At 45.3% G+C, this 15,850-nt stretch overlaps 1 protein-coding gene across 7 annotated transcripts in view; it reads right to left on the bottom strand.

Annotated features, from left to right (window-relative positions):
- Positions 1–15,850, bottom strand: part of Iqsec2 (IQ motif and Sec7 domain ArfGEF 2) — an 82,355-nt gene that overhangs the window by 42,590 nt on the left and 23,915 nt on the right. For 2 of the 7 annotated variants that reach the window (XM_087600798.1, XM_087600800.1), the window contains exon 1: positions 4,952–5,060. In XM_087600798.1, coding sequence (XP_087456924.1) covers positions 4,952–4,977 — 26 coding nt within the window. In that variant the 5' untranslated portion in view covers positions 4,978–5,060. 7 annotated transcript variants of the gene reach the window in all.

Here is a 15,850-nt window from a genome sequence, read left to right as displayed (position 1 = left end):
TTTCAAGACAGGATTTCTCTGTGTAACAGTCCTGGCTGTCCTGGAAATAGCTCTGTAGATCAGGGTGGCCTCAAACTCAGAGAGCTGCCTGCTTCTGCTGGGATTAAAGTGCTGGGATTAAAGGTGTGAGCCTCCATCGCCCTGCAAAAGTATCTTTTTCTATTCTGTCATTTAGATACTATTGGTATCTAGAGACGCTAATGTTTTGGGTACATATTTTCCCTGTATGAACCCATCACACTGGAATTTCTTAGTTATTGAAAGAAGCTTTCATTTTACTCTCTTTGATTAAACAATCATATCATCTTCAGATAATGCTAATTATGATTCATTCTAATATTTACACTACTCATTTCTTTTTGATATCATTGTTTATAATTGTAATGAAATGTATACTGTATGAAATCATCATATAATAAATTCAATAAAAGTTAGTATTAAAATCCCAGTTTAAATTTTTGAAAAATTATTAAATAATACTGATAACAATCATCCTTTGTTCTTAAATCTAATGGAAATGTATTAAATGCTTTTCATTGTTACATCTGATTGTCTCTGATTTCTGATAAAAACAAACCTTTACCAATTTGAGGAAATTTTCACTAATTCCTAGCTTAGTGTATTAGCTATCTTTTGCTATGTAACAAACTATTCCGTTGTAGCAAGAGAATATATTGTAAATGCATCAGAACATTTTCTAGCGTTCATAAAAAAAAATCTTTCCTATAAAAGAGATATATTGTGGGGTTGGGGATTTAGCTCAGCGGTAGAGCGCTTGCCTAGCAAGCGCAAGGCCCTGGGTTCAGTCCCCAGCTCCGGAAAAAAAAAAAGAGATATATTGTAATAAATTACAGTAGCAGAGTTCCTGATATTTATCATTATCATTATTATTTTAATGTATATGGATGTTTTGCTTGCTGTATGTCTATGCACCAAATGCATACCTGGTGCTTGTGGAGGCCAGAAGAGGGCATCCTCTGGAAATGGGGTTACAGAAGTCTGTGAGTTGCCTTGTAGGTACAGGAAATCTAACCCAGGTCCTCTGGAAGAACAGCCAATACTCTTAACCACTGAGTCATTTCCCAGCCCTCAGGGTTCTTAATGTCGACAATCCCTGCACTCCTAGGAAGCTTTTACTTGTTAAGATTGTCTGCCTGTCTGTCTGATGCAGTCTAGATTTGTTTTCAAACTTACTTATGTAGCCAAATCTGACCTTAAGTCCTCCATCTTCCAGCCTCTACCTTCTATTCCAAGTGCTGGAATTACAAACCTGTGCCACCAAGCCAAGAGAAATATACTTTTAATACTCTAACATTTAACATTCTATTAAAATATTTGCTACATCAGGTAAGGAGGACAGGCCTGAAATCTCAGACATAGCTCAGTCTAACAAATCCCTGCATCTAATTCCCAGTTCTGATAGAAAACAAACAAACAGTTCCTCACTGATGTATAATCTTTTTGTTGTGTTGTGTGTTTGAGAGCAGAGGGATTAAAACCCAGAGCTTTGTGTTCTTCCATTTAGCTATATCCCCATCCCTGTTCTGCTTTGTTTTTGAGAAAGGGTCTCTCTCCATTCAAACACCTACCCTAACGCAGCATTCTTGTCTCTGCCTCTTGAGTGGCCCAGGGACTGCACTGAACAGCAGTTACCGACCTAGCCTTACAGCATGAACTGGGAAGATGGTTGTCTTTTCCTATTATCCAACCTTGCAAGATTTGCTAGGACTTTCAGGACCTCCAGAAAAACAACTGGACATGGCATTATTTCTCAAGAGAAAAAAATGACCAGTTTTTTAATGTTTTTTAATTCCTCCCTTTTCCATCCTAATCAGGTTTTTTTTTGTCCTTTGTAAGTAATTGCAGTAATTTACATGTTCCTAGAAAATCACCCAATTAAATTGCATTTTTTTGTGTTTCTTGGTATAAATACACACACATACACACACACACACAGCATTTCTTTTAACTTTTAAATTTTTTCCTCAAAATCTATGGTTTCCTTTTAAAACCTTCCTTTTAAAAAATCTTATTTCACTTACAATTTTTGTCTTTTCCACAGTCATATCTGCCAGAGGATCAAAACTTTTGTTTTTTGTTTCACTGATTTCTGGCTTCATCTACAATTATTAGTGTATTCTGTTTTCCTTTTGTTGTTCTTTTTCTAGCTTTTTAAGGGGAATAATTAGTCCTGTCTTGTTCTCTAATAACAGCACCAGGAGAGCTGGGAATAGAATATTATAGTATTATTATAGAGTATTTGCCTAGCACTTGTGAGGCCCTAAGATCTGTTCCCAGCACCACACAAAATAAAGTACTGGACACTATAGATTTTCTTCTAGAGACTCTCAGGACATACCTCATGAGCTGCGAAATGAAATTGTCTCATCAATTAATTTATTCTAAATAGTCTATAAATTCCATTTTTACTTCCTTTTAAATGCAAGGTGTTTTGTTTTGTTTTGTTTGTTTAATCTCATTGTGTAGTTCAAACTCAACTGTGTAGATCAGACTGGCTTTGAACTCAGACATCTGCCTGCCTCTGCCTCCTGAGTACTGGGACCAAGGTGTAAGACACCACACTGCTAGACCTCCCTTTTTTGATATTGCTGTTAATACTTCCTCTTGTTGAATTCTAATCAGAAATATAAAATACAGTTTCTGATTAACTTGAAAATAATGTAGGCAGATTCTTCTCTCTGCCTAAAAATCTTTCCACGGTCCCCAAATGGCAGTCTCCTATTCATACTTCAGAACATCCTTTAGATGCCACATATTCCAAGACCAACCACTCCCAGCTTTGGAGGCAGGCCTCTAAGAATGGATTTCTTTAAAAAAAAGTACAAACAGATTCTGAAGGTTATCTTTAGTCTCCAGAAACACATTCAGAAAAGCACTCCACAGTCACACGGGGGACTAGGGGACACAGGACAGGGGTTGGGGGGTGTCTGGCAATGATGGTGCATATTGGTTTGGAAGGGGGAAAGGACTAGGGGAGGATAGGTCTAGCTCTTACCTGCTCTCTGCCAGCCTGCCTGAGGGGGTAAGCTTCATGGAGTCAAGGACCTGAGTAGGACAGCAATACTGGTGTAGAGTATGAGACGCTGTGGACCTGAGAGACAGCAAGAGACAGGGAAAGAGAGACAGAGAAAGAGACAGGGAAGGAGGGGAGAGGCAGGGTGGGCAGTGGGGACAAGAGGGTAAGAGTGGGTGCGGGATGGGGAAAGGGAAGGCTCACAGGAGAGGCAGCGGAGAAGAAAGGGAGGCGGGATGGGAGGAAGGAAAGGAAGGAAGATATGATGGGAGGGGGAAGACAGGAAAGGAGTGTGAGAGGGAAGAGTAAAGGGAGGAGGGAGGAAGAGGAAAGGAAGGGAAGGCGAAAAGGAGTGAGGGAAGGGGAAAGGAGGAAAGAAGAGAGGGAAGGAGAAAGGGAAGGAAGGAGGGAAGGAAGGAAGGAAGGAAAAAGAAAAAACCACAAAGTCAAGAAAGAGAGGACAGCACTCAACCACAAACAGAACACAATGACAACAGGGGGCAGTAGAGACGAGAGCCAGGCTTGGGCCTCCTGTGTTCCAGGTGACTCCATGGGGACCTGGGTCACTGAGAGACGCTGGGACACCACAGCAGGGAAGGGAAAAAGGAGCCCTCCTCACACCAGACACCACAGGGGAAGGTAGGAAGGAAAGCAGAAAGGGGATGAAAGAGAAGGAAAAGATGTGTGGGTGGATGCAAGGGTTCCCCTTAGAGAAAAACCCCTCATATGAAGGGAGAAGAGGAGGGAAGAGGGGTCTGGGGTAGGTTAGGGTGGGGTGGGGCACTGAAGGAGCAGAGGAAAAGACAGAGAGAAACCGAAAGAGACAGAGGAGGAGAAAGAGGAAGAGGGAGACAGAGAAAGGGCTAGACAAAAGACACAGAGAGAAGACAGGGAGAGCCAGAGAATATCAGAGCAGAGGGGGCTGAGGGCAGAGAAGACTGACAGTGGTCTTGGTGACAGGATAGGACTCAGAGCTAGAGGTGGAAGGGCAGGCGAGGTAGAGGACAGGGTGGTTCCAAGGAGGAATCTTTTGCTTCCAAGGCCACTACTGTCCCCCACACATCCCAAGGCTGGGCCCACACTCCACCCCTCTGCTGCACCCCGCCCCCACCCCTAGTGCACAGTCTAAAGGCCCCTCGGGCACCTGCTTGATGTGATTAAAGTCCAGAAAATGGAAAGAGGGAAGAGGAGGGACAGTAAGTAGGGGGGCTAAAGGCCTTCTCCCTGCCCTATCCAACGCAGGTGGCCACAGTCAGGATGAGCTGAAAGTGGAACCTGCACCTCCAGGTCAGCCAGCCCGTCTCCATAGGCCCCTAAAGGGAGATGGTCAGTATTGGCCATTCAAGAGTACGAGCAAAAGTCAGAAACGGGGCTATCGTTCAGGCCGGCTGACCACTCTCTAACGCATTACAAGTCAGAAGATACCCAAATTTTTACAGAGAAACTTTGAACACGAGAATCCATACCCGAAACTCCAAATAGCTACTGTTGTCAGAGTGGCTGTTTCTCCAGTACCTTCTATGTGTCAGTCACTACTGGTCCTAGATTCAATGTCTCACTGCATCTGAGCCTCAGGCACCCTCAGGCTGCTGGAATGCTGGCATCAGAATGTCAGTGGCTAGAGCATGCTGGCTGCCGGTGGTGTGCTACGATAACGCCAGGGCAGTCAGGAAGGTCACCTCTCTTAGACCACGGACTGTGCTGCTTTGGGCTCCTAAGTCCTTACCAAGCTGGCTTTCAGTTGCCCACCAACTCACCCACTCAAGTCGGCTCCCTCTCCTAAACCAAAGGCCTTCAAGTGTACAAAAAGGGAGCCAGAAACCAGGAAGCTAGAAGGCAGCTGAATCAGCAGCCCAGGCAGTGGGTCTAGGTGTGAGCAGGAAGAAGGGGATCAGGCTAAGTGGCTCAGGTTCCTACCTGCTGCTCTTCCAGGGGGGTTCCATGAGTCTGGACCTGTCCCAGGGGCAGTCCCCCTCCCTACCCCCTGCCAGTGCTGCCGGGTCACTATTCCCACCCCTTCTTTTTCAGCCCTTCCCTAGAAGGAGGAGCCAAGGAGGAGGGGCCAGGCCAGTTGGGCTGCAGGCCAGGCTGCAATTGGAAACTTTGCTCCTTCCTTGCTCTCCAAGGGCTGGGAATTCCTAAGAAGAGGAAGCAGTTTAGCGAGCTCTCTTCTTCCTCACGGCCAAACTTGGGGCTGTTTCCCCCACCATGTGCGTCTCCTCTGCAATCTCCACAAACAACTTGTCTCATCCTGAAAAGCCTGTGTCACAAGGCCTATTTGAATACCCTCTACAGACAATTGAGATACAAAAGTTTAGTAGTAGTAGTAGTAGTAGTAGTAGTAGTAGTAGTAGTAGTAGCAGAACCCCAAGATTAGGGTTTAATTTGGCTATTCCAAAATCTGAAATCTGCACCCTCAGCCTTATTACTATTTTGTATACACAGAAATCTTTTAGCAGAAGCTTTTCACAAGCATCATTTCATCACATTTACAGAAATATATAGACTAGAGCAGTCCACATCAAGGAAAATCCAGATCAGTTTTCTGATATGAGGGCGAGGCCAGGAACACTATTCTTTATGATTATAATAAGCTCTCATTTGCTTCTCTGCTATTTTCTACACTGGCAAAAACAAAACAACTGAAAAAGCACATGCCATTTACAATCAAGAGGTTGTTCGTCCAGGAAGACTGTCCATCCTGATTCTATAGGTTCGACAACTGAAGTCTGGATAAGAGCAAAAGACTCTCGGCAATGTTGATGTATCAGGGCACTCTGTCCACCCACATGGCAGTCTCTACTGTCTATAAGGGCAGTATCAGAGAAAACAGAATTTTGAGGGTCTGAAGGATGGGAACATTCCTTTCAAAGGAACATGGGTTCAGCTCTGAGCATTTCAGCCTTTCATGGCCCCAGAGCCCAGGCTCCTGGCTGTTCTGAGCAGAAGGCTCCTGGGAAGGGCCAGGGTGGTTAGTGATCCAGAAGAAATAGGAGATGACAGGCCACAGGCCAGGCTTCCTGTCTCCCTACCAGGACAACTAGCTCATCTGAAGAAAGCCAAAGCAGCTAGGAAGAGAGAGGTCCTCCAAACCACTACCAGCCTGGCATCTGTGGGACCCCTGCGGTCTCCTCTATTCTGTAGATCACTCCTTTGGTTACCTATAGAAAAGCAATGACAATCCCCTACTCCAGAGGTTTGGTTGGGTTTGCTTTAAAGAGTCTTGCTCTGTAGCTCAGGCTTGCCTCCAATTCATCATTCTCCTGCTTCAGCCTCTCAAGTCCTGAGATTGCAGGTTACCTACCATGCTCAGTTACCTCATCCTCAACTCTCTCAGATCCTGCAGCTGCTTCGCCTCTGGCCCAGACCTTCGTCTTAGCCCGGCAGCAGCTGAGGACAGAAATTGTAGTCCTGACTGTAAGGCTGCTGATATACAACTTTGGGCAAGCCTCTTACTCTCTGAGAAGTCTAAAACCTGCACTGTGGAGCCTAGTAGGTTTAATGTAATCATTTGTCTGGGTTTATCCCCGAGACTCTGGTTACCTATAGAAGAGGACTGACAATTCCCTACTCCAAAATTCGACTGGGTTTGTTTCAAAGAGTCTTGCTCTGTAGCCCAGGCTTGCCTCAAATTCATAATCCTTCTGCTTCAGCCTCTCAAGTCCTGAGACTGCAGGTATGTGCTACCCCACCATGCTTGGTTACCTCAGAGTGCTGTTCTTTTCATTTTGTCAATTTTTGAGACGGGGTCTTGCTACAAAACCTTGGGCTGGCCTGCTAGTTGTTATGTAACCCAGACTGACCTCAGACTCACAGCAATGCTCCTGTTTCACCTTGCTGAGTGCTGGAAATATAGGCATGTGCCACCACAACTGGCTTACCTTGTAGGCTCTTGTCAAGATTCCATAGGCTCAAGTATGCTCATGATAATGGAAGAGTCTCACTTAAGCAAGAGAATCAATCTGACCCTTCTCCCAGTGGACAGAGAGGGACTTTTGAGAAGCCCATTTGCTTCAGGGATAGGGAAGAATTCTAGGAAAATACCTGTTAATGAACTGCCTTTGTGTGATTCAGGCATATCTAAGCATGTTACATAAACTTATATAATGAATCACAAGGAACTGAATGAATTCAGAGTGAGGAGTTTTTCCCAGCCACAGGGTACTAGTGAGTCCTTTTTTCTGGCAGATACTGTGGACTAGGCACAGTGCTGGGTACTAAAGGTAGATAATGTCCTGTCTTCAGGAAGCTTATGTGTGAGAGAAGACAGACACTATGTTCACATGGAGATAGGAAGGAGAAAGAATTCTATGTAGAAGAAAAGGCCTGAGGTGCCACTTCCAGGAACTTGAAAAAGGCCAATGTGGCTGAGGGGAAACTACAGAGACATGCATGAGGCTGGCTGGAGGTGCAGAAGGGGTTCAATATTGCAAATCTTTGGAGGCCGAGATAGGCTTTCCTTACTTATATATAGTATGGTTAGTTTGGAAGTCTGTGGTTCGTTGGTAGGCATGGGAGGGAGTTGTATGGAAAGTATTCTCAGAGAAATATATTCTCTAGATTTCATCAGATGCTAAGAAGGATGTATGATTCCAAAGGGTAAAGAAGCTTTGAGCATGGTTCCATGCTTTAAATCCCCAGTAAATAAGCTAGTAGCAGGTATCATAGATCCTTAGGTGACATAGCTCCCATCTCCCACCTCCAGCTAATCTTCATCTTCCCTCCATTAGTTTTTTTTTTTTTTTGAGATAGGATTTTGCCTCAAAGCCCAGGCTGGCCTTACACTTGAGCTCCTCCTGCCTGCATCTTATCAGTATTATGGTTACAGAAATGTACCATATTTCCCCACAACCTGCACTTCACCCAGAGAGAGTTTCTTCTAATTCCAGGCATACACAGCTGCTCCATGCTTCACCTTAACTCGTGCTCTCCCTCTGGACCCCCAGAGCCACCTCTCCCCCTGAATAGTCTTCAAAAGTCAGCTAGAAGCTGTGTCTTCTGGGAACCTGCCCTCATCCCACCTAGGCAGGGTGTATCACCTCCCTAGTGCCCTTCCACCCTGATCGTGTTTCAGTCACCTTCTCTCAACACTGTTCACAGTTTCATCTACTTAATTTGGAAAACTGTAAGAGCAGGTGTCTCTACTAATCCCAATCTAGTACAGGTCCAGTTGGTTACATATGTTGGTGGGAAATGATGTACTACAACCAATGGACACTAGAGGGCACTAAAGCCACTATAATATAGCAAGGATGCCGTACAGACCCACCTAGGAGGTGGCCTGGCCCAGTACACATTTCCAGGAGCCCAGGAAGCATGGAAACACCTCTACTGAGCCCTATAGCTCCCTAGTAATGGGTACAACTGACCAGGGCTCCAGTTCCAGCCTCCTAACGTATACTCTTCTAATTTCCAGATTCTCTTAACAATCCACTCCCACTGCAGATGAAGCTTTAGTTCCTCACAAAGCCAGGTGCCAGCCACGCCTCCCACAATTCTAGCCTGTAACACGGTCCATGTCATCTCACACCACCTCATCCTCCCTTAGATCACATCTGCTCATCCTCCAAGTCTCAGTTTGGACATCAGCCTGGGAACCTTCTAAGACTGGGTTAGGCATACTTCCTTGATGCTTATGCACCACATCACACTTCTCTTACAATTGTGGATCATTTTCTGTTTCCTAGCCAGACGGTGGAGTCCAGCACAGGGCCCATCACTATACTCTGCGCCACCTTATTTGCCACATTGAATCATCTGGTATTGGTAGGTACTCCATAAGTCATCCTTGAATGAAGGACAAAATGCATGAATGGATGGATACATTGATGCTTTGGAGAGTCTCTTCACCTCCTCTATGCTTCCCCACCTTTAAATCACCCCTACTTGGCAGAATGGTCATGAAGACCAAAGATAATGTGTGTCAAGTAGTCTCTAACACTACCTGAAATTCAATAGATATTTTCGGAATCAAAGCAATAATTAATATTTGGAACAATAAAAACAAAGGAAGAAGAGGAGCTGAAAGAGACTCTACCCGGGCTTTGGATAATCTCTGTCACTTAGACTTAACAGTAATAATAGTGATCATATTTATTAAAAATAATATCAGCATCTCTTGCTGAACCAGAACCAGAAGGCCCCAGATGAGGTGGTAAGGAGACTCTAGTTTCAGCCAGAGAATGCTAGGTCAGAGTCAAGTCCAGAGCTATGGGCGTGGCCCTCACATCTGGAGACCAGTCATTACTGGCACAGCTGGTTCCTACCTTTACTAATAGGTGAAAACTTGTCTAAGGTGTCATTAATTCCCTCTGTAATTAATGTAAAAACTGCAGGGTTTATATTAATGGAAAAGTAAGCTCAAGCGTCATGCTGGTAATATTGATAATGTGTGTCTGTAATTATATACTACAAATAACTATAAATTTAGTCACTGAACCAACAAAACAGAAAAATCTCTAAAGTGACCATGAATTTGGTAGCAGCTGTAGCATCAGGAATATTATGCAAATGTTCTGGGGCTAAAACTGCCCCAAGCTGGTAGCAATGGCCATTTGCACTGTGCTCTTGAAAGGCAATTTTGGGCTGGCATGGTGGCACATGCCCTTATTCCAGCACTCAGGAATGCTCTCAATGTAGACAAGGCCAGCTGTGTCTACATAAAGAGTTCCATGCATACATAGTAGGATTCCATCTCAAAAAATGTTTAAAAGATATTTGGACTTAAAATAAAGAAGCAGGATACCTCAGGAATAGAGTATATGCCTAGCATGTGAGGTTCTTGGTTCAATACAAACACCAAGAAAAAAAGTGAAGAATAGTTTTAGATATAATAGTGTGTTTTGATATAAGAACATGGAATGTGGAAACGGAGAACAAAGGTCACCTGGAAATGAGTAGGGACCAAAAACTTGATGAACAGGCACTCTTTTTCTTTCTTTTTTTTTCCCCCCAGAGCTGAGAACCGAACCCAGGGCCTTGTGCTTGCTAGGCAAGCGCTCTACCACTGAGCTAAATCCCCAACCCTGTGAATGGACATTCTTAACATCTGATCTCAAATTTTTGTTTGTTTTCTGAGACAGAGTTTCTTTGTGTAGCCCTGGCTGTCCTAAACCTCACCCTGAGGACCTGGCTAGCTTCAGATTCAGAGATCCTCTTGCCTCTGCCACCCAAGTGCTGGGATCAAAGACATGTGCCACAATACCCAACTCCTAATCTCAATTTTGCGCCTGTAAAAACCCTGCTCAGCACAAAAACACCAGGTTCTAAGTACTTTACCATCTATCTGTACCCTCATCCATTTTCAAAGGAACAGAAATCCACCTTGCTGTCTTGTATTACAAGAGGCTGAACAGGAAGGATCTTTGCAGTTAGATGGCAGGGACCTTAAGTCACATAGCTTCTAGGTTGTGACCATGTTAGGGTGCACAGCAGCAGAGGAAGCCACAGAGAAGAGTTAGACGGAAGCGGGGGAGGGCAGGGAAGGGTCAAGCAGGCTATGAGGAAGAAAAACAAGACAGGCCCAAGAGATCCACAGAGTCAAAGAGCAATCTTGTTCCTTGACTTCTGGTCTTGATTTTGGTGGCGAAAAAGCATGGCTATCATTAATCTACTGTTCTTACTTTTGTGAGGCGTAGGCTCAGGATAACCCTCCCCTCTCTATTCTTGAGCTGGCTTGGTTAAGCTTCTGTTTCCTGCAACAAGATGTATCCTAACTAAGGCAAGTGAAATTTGGGAATACAAGTGCAGGGCTGGTATAAGGGAAAACATCAGGAGAAATGACTGCAATTATTATGGCATTTGCCTTTGTTAGCCCCAAAGCTCCCTCCCTCATTTCCTGACACTTGCTATCACAGCTGCACACTACAGCCAGACGTTCATACAGAGAGACATTCAGTGACACACAGAGACAAATGCAGCAACCACCGGAGTTGATTATGTGCAGACTCCCTGACATGCATGGCCTGGAGTCAGCATGCAATGTTCCCCTGCACTTTTCTCAGCAGCAATGATGCAGATCCTCTCTGACATGCAGTAATACACACCCACACATATGAACACAGTGGTGCTGCCTGTAAGACTCAGGGCAAGAGTCGAAGCTTAACTGGGCTCTGCATAGCCTCCCTCCCCAGCTGCCAAGTGACTCATCCCTAGGGCTGCTAATTAAAGCCAGGACAGAGGGGACAGAGGCAAGGGGAGGGAAAGAGAGGGAAGGCAAGTTTATTTTGGTGCCAACTAGGCACTCAGCCAGCTTAGGGGTCACCCACTTCCGGGGGCTGGGCCAAGAGGAGGCAGGAGAACCCAGAGAGGAAGGGGAGAAGAGGAACCATTTGCTCTAACTCATCTCTCTGGAGCTTCCAGAAAAAGTTCCTCCTTTGGGAAAATTACCCAGCTCCCCTCGGTCCTTCCTTTTGTTATGAGAAGCCATATCAACCCCTCCAGACTCCTGTTCTTACACATTGGCATCTACCTTGTCACATTCTAAAACTAACTTATCTTTGTAGCAACCCTAGACTAAGAGTTCCTTATATGCAGAGGTCCCCCAATTACTTCAAAACAGATCGTCCAACCCAGGTCTGCTACTTAGGAAATGAATGTTTTCCATGCTTCAGGAAAGCAATCAAGCTAAATTCACAACACTGTGGTAATTACAAATCTGATGATCTAGATTCCTACCTTAATTTTTGCCGTGGGGCAAATTAACTTAGCTTTCTAAGCCTTAGAATTTTGGTTTGTAAAATAACACGAATATATAGCCTTTAAGAGTATAGTGAAGACAAAATGAGAGACTACATATAAAGTACCCGGCCATCATTTGGTAGGGTTGCCAATGCCCAAGATGAAAACTCACACCTGCACCCCAGGCTAGGGACAGAAGGAATGATACAGAGACAAGTTCTAAACCTGGATCCCCCATAGGGTACCAGAAGGGCCTCAGACAAACCCCAGGAGCTTACCCGATAGTCTTATGTAAAGTGGGGAATCACAATATGTCACCATTAAAGGTACCTGCCAAGTATCATGTGGAAAGCCCAGCTCTTAGAAATAGTTCAATAAATTGCAACAGTGATCACAAATAGAGTGGGGTGGGGTCAGACCTTTGACATCCGGGAAGCCTAGGATGGAGGAAGCAGTCTAGGTGGATGGGGTCAGGCTTCCCACACTGTACAGGATGGGAATTGCTTCCCCCTCCCAGGCAGAGAGCATGTTGCAGGCAGTAAGTGAAAAAGGCTGGAGGGACAGGAAGCAGTAGGAACAGAGAGTTGGGCAGGGTGGGTAGCCAGGCAGAGCTAAACAGGAAGCATATGGGAGGGAAGGCCTGGACATAACTGGGGTGGCTCTGGGGATTGGTTATAGTGTCTCAGATATGTGAATGGGGGAAGCCAAGAAAGGATTGTAAGGTCTTAGTCATTCTAGGAGGTCAAAACAAGGAAGAATCTGCAAAATACCTAAACCAAATTTTCAGTGGGACAGATAAGGGACACTGAGGCCCGGAGTGGGAGGCCTCCTCTGGGAACAGAGCCAGCCATTGCTCCTCCTCCCACTTCTCCAGACACCAGTGGCTTCTGTTGCCATGGGGATGTCCCTGGCTCAGAGGGTGTCAGTGGCTCCCTAACCCCTCCCTCCTTCCCTAGCAACAGGCCACCTTCTCTTGTTCTTATCATTGCATACCTAGCAACCTCAGCCTGGTCCCCAGGGTCATGGAGTTCTAGCCTGACCTCTTACAGCCATGATTGCCTCTGGGACATCTGGGACTCCCTCACCTTCTGCTGATGGGATCAGTCTAGCTTCTCCTGCCAGCCTGCTTTTAAGTTCTACACTTGTTCACATTTTGCAGCATGACTTCATATCATATGGCTACGAGTTAGTTTAAGGGAGGCTGTAGTGCAGTTGGTTGACCTGCTACTTGATGTTGAGCATAGGGTTACTTCAACTTCCCTCAACTCAGTGGAGTCAGAACCATTTTATAAAAGAGAAACAAAGGACCAGAGTATTTAAGTGATGGCAAAAACCAGATAGCTGGGAAGCAGCCTATGCTGATAGCTTTGTGACCTTTAACTATGGCCAGTCTTAATCTGGGCTTTGGCTTAAGGTGCCTTTAGGTCTGACAAATTCTGTTGGATCTACAGGAAACCCAGACATTCATCTTGGCCCCCTGCCCCACTGTCAGCTGTTCAGCTTTAATTATATCCTTGCACTGAATCCTGAGGGGTCCTAAAGCCTGGGCCCCAAACATGAGTAATTTGCCGTCTACCTGCCATGCTCACTCCTTGCTGTTCAGTTTTCACACTAGCTGAGGTCTACCTGTCTACTTCCTGCATTTTTTCCCCACCACCTAATTCTTCTCCATTCACACATGCACCCATGGTGTACACACTCATGAATGCCGGTGTGTACCGGATGAAGAAACTTGGGATTTACAAGAGACAAACAAATTTGCCCAGTCAAATAACTGGAAAGCAACCTAGCCTAAAATGGAGCCCTTAACCTGGATCCAGTGTTTCTCCCCGTTTTCTGTGCCACAGAGCCTACTTTCCTTAGCTTCTCACCACTCAGGTGTGGGTAACTTGCAGGTTGGAAGCCTCCTGCACCCCAAGAGAGCTATAAATGATGCCACCACAAAAGTATGAACTTACTTAAAAAACATTATGAGATTGGTTGTCTGTGTGTATGTATGTGTGTGCACGTGCAGGTGTGTATATGTGCATGTGAGTTCACAAGGACGTGTGTGTGTGTGTTTGTGTGTGTGTGTGTGTGTGTGTGTGTGTGTGTGTGAAGGCCAGAGGTTGAAAACAGGAGACTTCTTCAATTGTTCTTCTCTATTTTAAGACAGGGTCTCTCATTGTTTGTTAGGATGGCTGGCCAGTGAGCTCTAGGAATCTCTCTCCCAAGCACTGTGATCACCAAATCATGCCATCATGCTTAGCTTCTGCGCATCAGCCAGAGGTCCTCACACTCACCAAATGAGCCTTCTCCCCAGTTGAGATTTTTTTTTGCGTTGTTTTGTAAACTTCAGTTTACAAGGTTCCCCTGTGTGAACTTTGTACATGACAACATCATGTCTTAAAGTCAAAAGGCTGGACACATCCTTGACCCAATCATGGTTCTTACCTTTAGAAGTGCTTTCCTGCTCATGTCTGTTTTAGCCCAACTGACTGGTCCCTGGCTTTAAACACACCCCTTGCTTTCCTAGTCATTCTGATTCTATATCCTCGGACTCTCCTTATGTAAAGTCAGTCCTGATAGCCCTGCCTGCTTAGATACCGTCTACCCAATGAGCACTCCCTAACTGTAGTGAACCTGAGAACATATGTATGGGGCCTAAATGTATCCTCAGAGAGCCCCATCCAACTGTGGTCCCAAATTAAAGGGTCTGCTATTTCACAAGACCTTGCCTTATATGTGCTATGGCTATAGGCCCTTCCCGAGTTTGGTCTGCCTCCTGAGTCCTCAAAGCTGTGAGAGCATCCTTGAATATGAACCTAGTATTCAACACCAGGAAGCAAACCTGAGTAAAATCAACACTAGCTTCAGAACCAGAGACTTCAGTGTATGCATCAGAAGAATGCCACCCCAACCCTGGTTAAGGTTCTGATCCTCTTGGGATCTCCTTCCTTGTTTGCTTTTGTTTTTGAGACAAGAGTTTCACTATGTGGCCATGGCTGTCCTGGAACTTGTTCTGTAGACCAGGCCAGCCTCGAACTCACAGAGATCCACCTGCCTCTGCCTCCCGAGTGCTGGGATTAGTGGCATGTGCCTCCATACTAGGCTCCTTTTCTTCGACTGCAGATCAGACATCATAATCCACAACTAATGCAGCTGCTGTGAGCATTAAATAAGATTATATTTACAGTTCTTAGTATATGAAGAATCAATGATAATTATTATGATTACTAATATTTGGATGATGGTGAGGATGATCATCATCTACAAAGCTGTTATGAAGTCCCACAGTGACAGTCAAGGCAGGAATCTGGGCTTGGTGCCAGGCTGACTGGAGTTTGAATCCTGGCTTGTTTCCTCAACTGTAAAACAAAGATGCTAAGGCCAGTGCAGGCTCTACCCACAGTGTCACTGGGTGGATCAAATAAAGCAAATCCTCAACAAGTTCTGTTAAGTTATAAAGGCCCAATCTATTCACCACATGACTCATGGTTATGGTCATTTTTAAATACCATGAACTAAAGATTCCAGGAGCTCCCCAGCTGGAAGGAGTTGACAACTAGAGATGTGTTCAGTCTGGTTCCTCTACAAGTTAGCAGGTACATCAACAGAGTTGCTTAAGGGAGGCCTGGGCTTGAGGTCATTCCAGGTTGCCTTTCTCCAATCCCGCAGGAAGGACATTGAGATCTGTGTCCTTTCTTAGACAAGTGCCATCCTAAGTGCTAGAACAAGCTGTGCCTGGCCATGCTCCTTGGCCGCACGCAAGGATTAATTATGTGCCATCACAGACCTCTTGCCCAGACATTAGGACTGACTATATCTACCGCATTCCCACTGATTTAATGCTGGTCTCCGCAGGTGTCCATCCTCCCCCTTGGACCTGGGCACCAATTTGCTCGCCCCAGACCTCCTGCAAAGGATGCTAGGACAAATTCTGTCTGTACACAGACAACTTCTGACCCAGGCTCATGTTCAGTAATGTGCATGGCACAACAGGAACTGTGCTGTTACATATGGTTGGATGAGCTGTCCCTACTCAAGGGTTTACAGCTGAGAGGTAGTGAAAAGGGGCTAACATCCCATTTGTGCTTTGTTCACCAACCTAGAAAGCCTGGTGAGCAAGGCTCACAAGAAAGGGAACATCTTTCCAAT

Source organism: Rattus norvegicus, chromosome X (genome assembly GCF_021556685.1).
Source record: "Rattus norvegicus strain SHRSP/BbbUtx chromosome X, alternate assembly SHRSP_T2T, whole genome shotgun sequence".
NCBI lineage: Eukaryota > Metazoa > Chordata > Mammalia > Rodentia > Muridae > Rattus > Rattus norvegicus.
The sequence above is the reverse complement of the archived record's forward strand: the minus strand, read 5'-3'. Positions and strand labels throughout refer to the sequence as shown.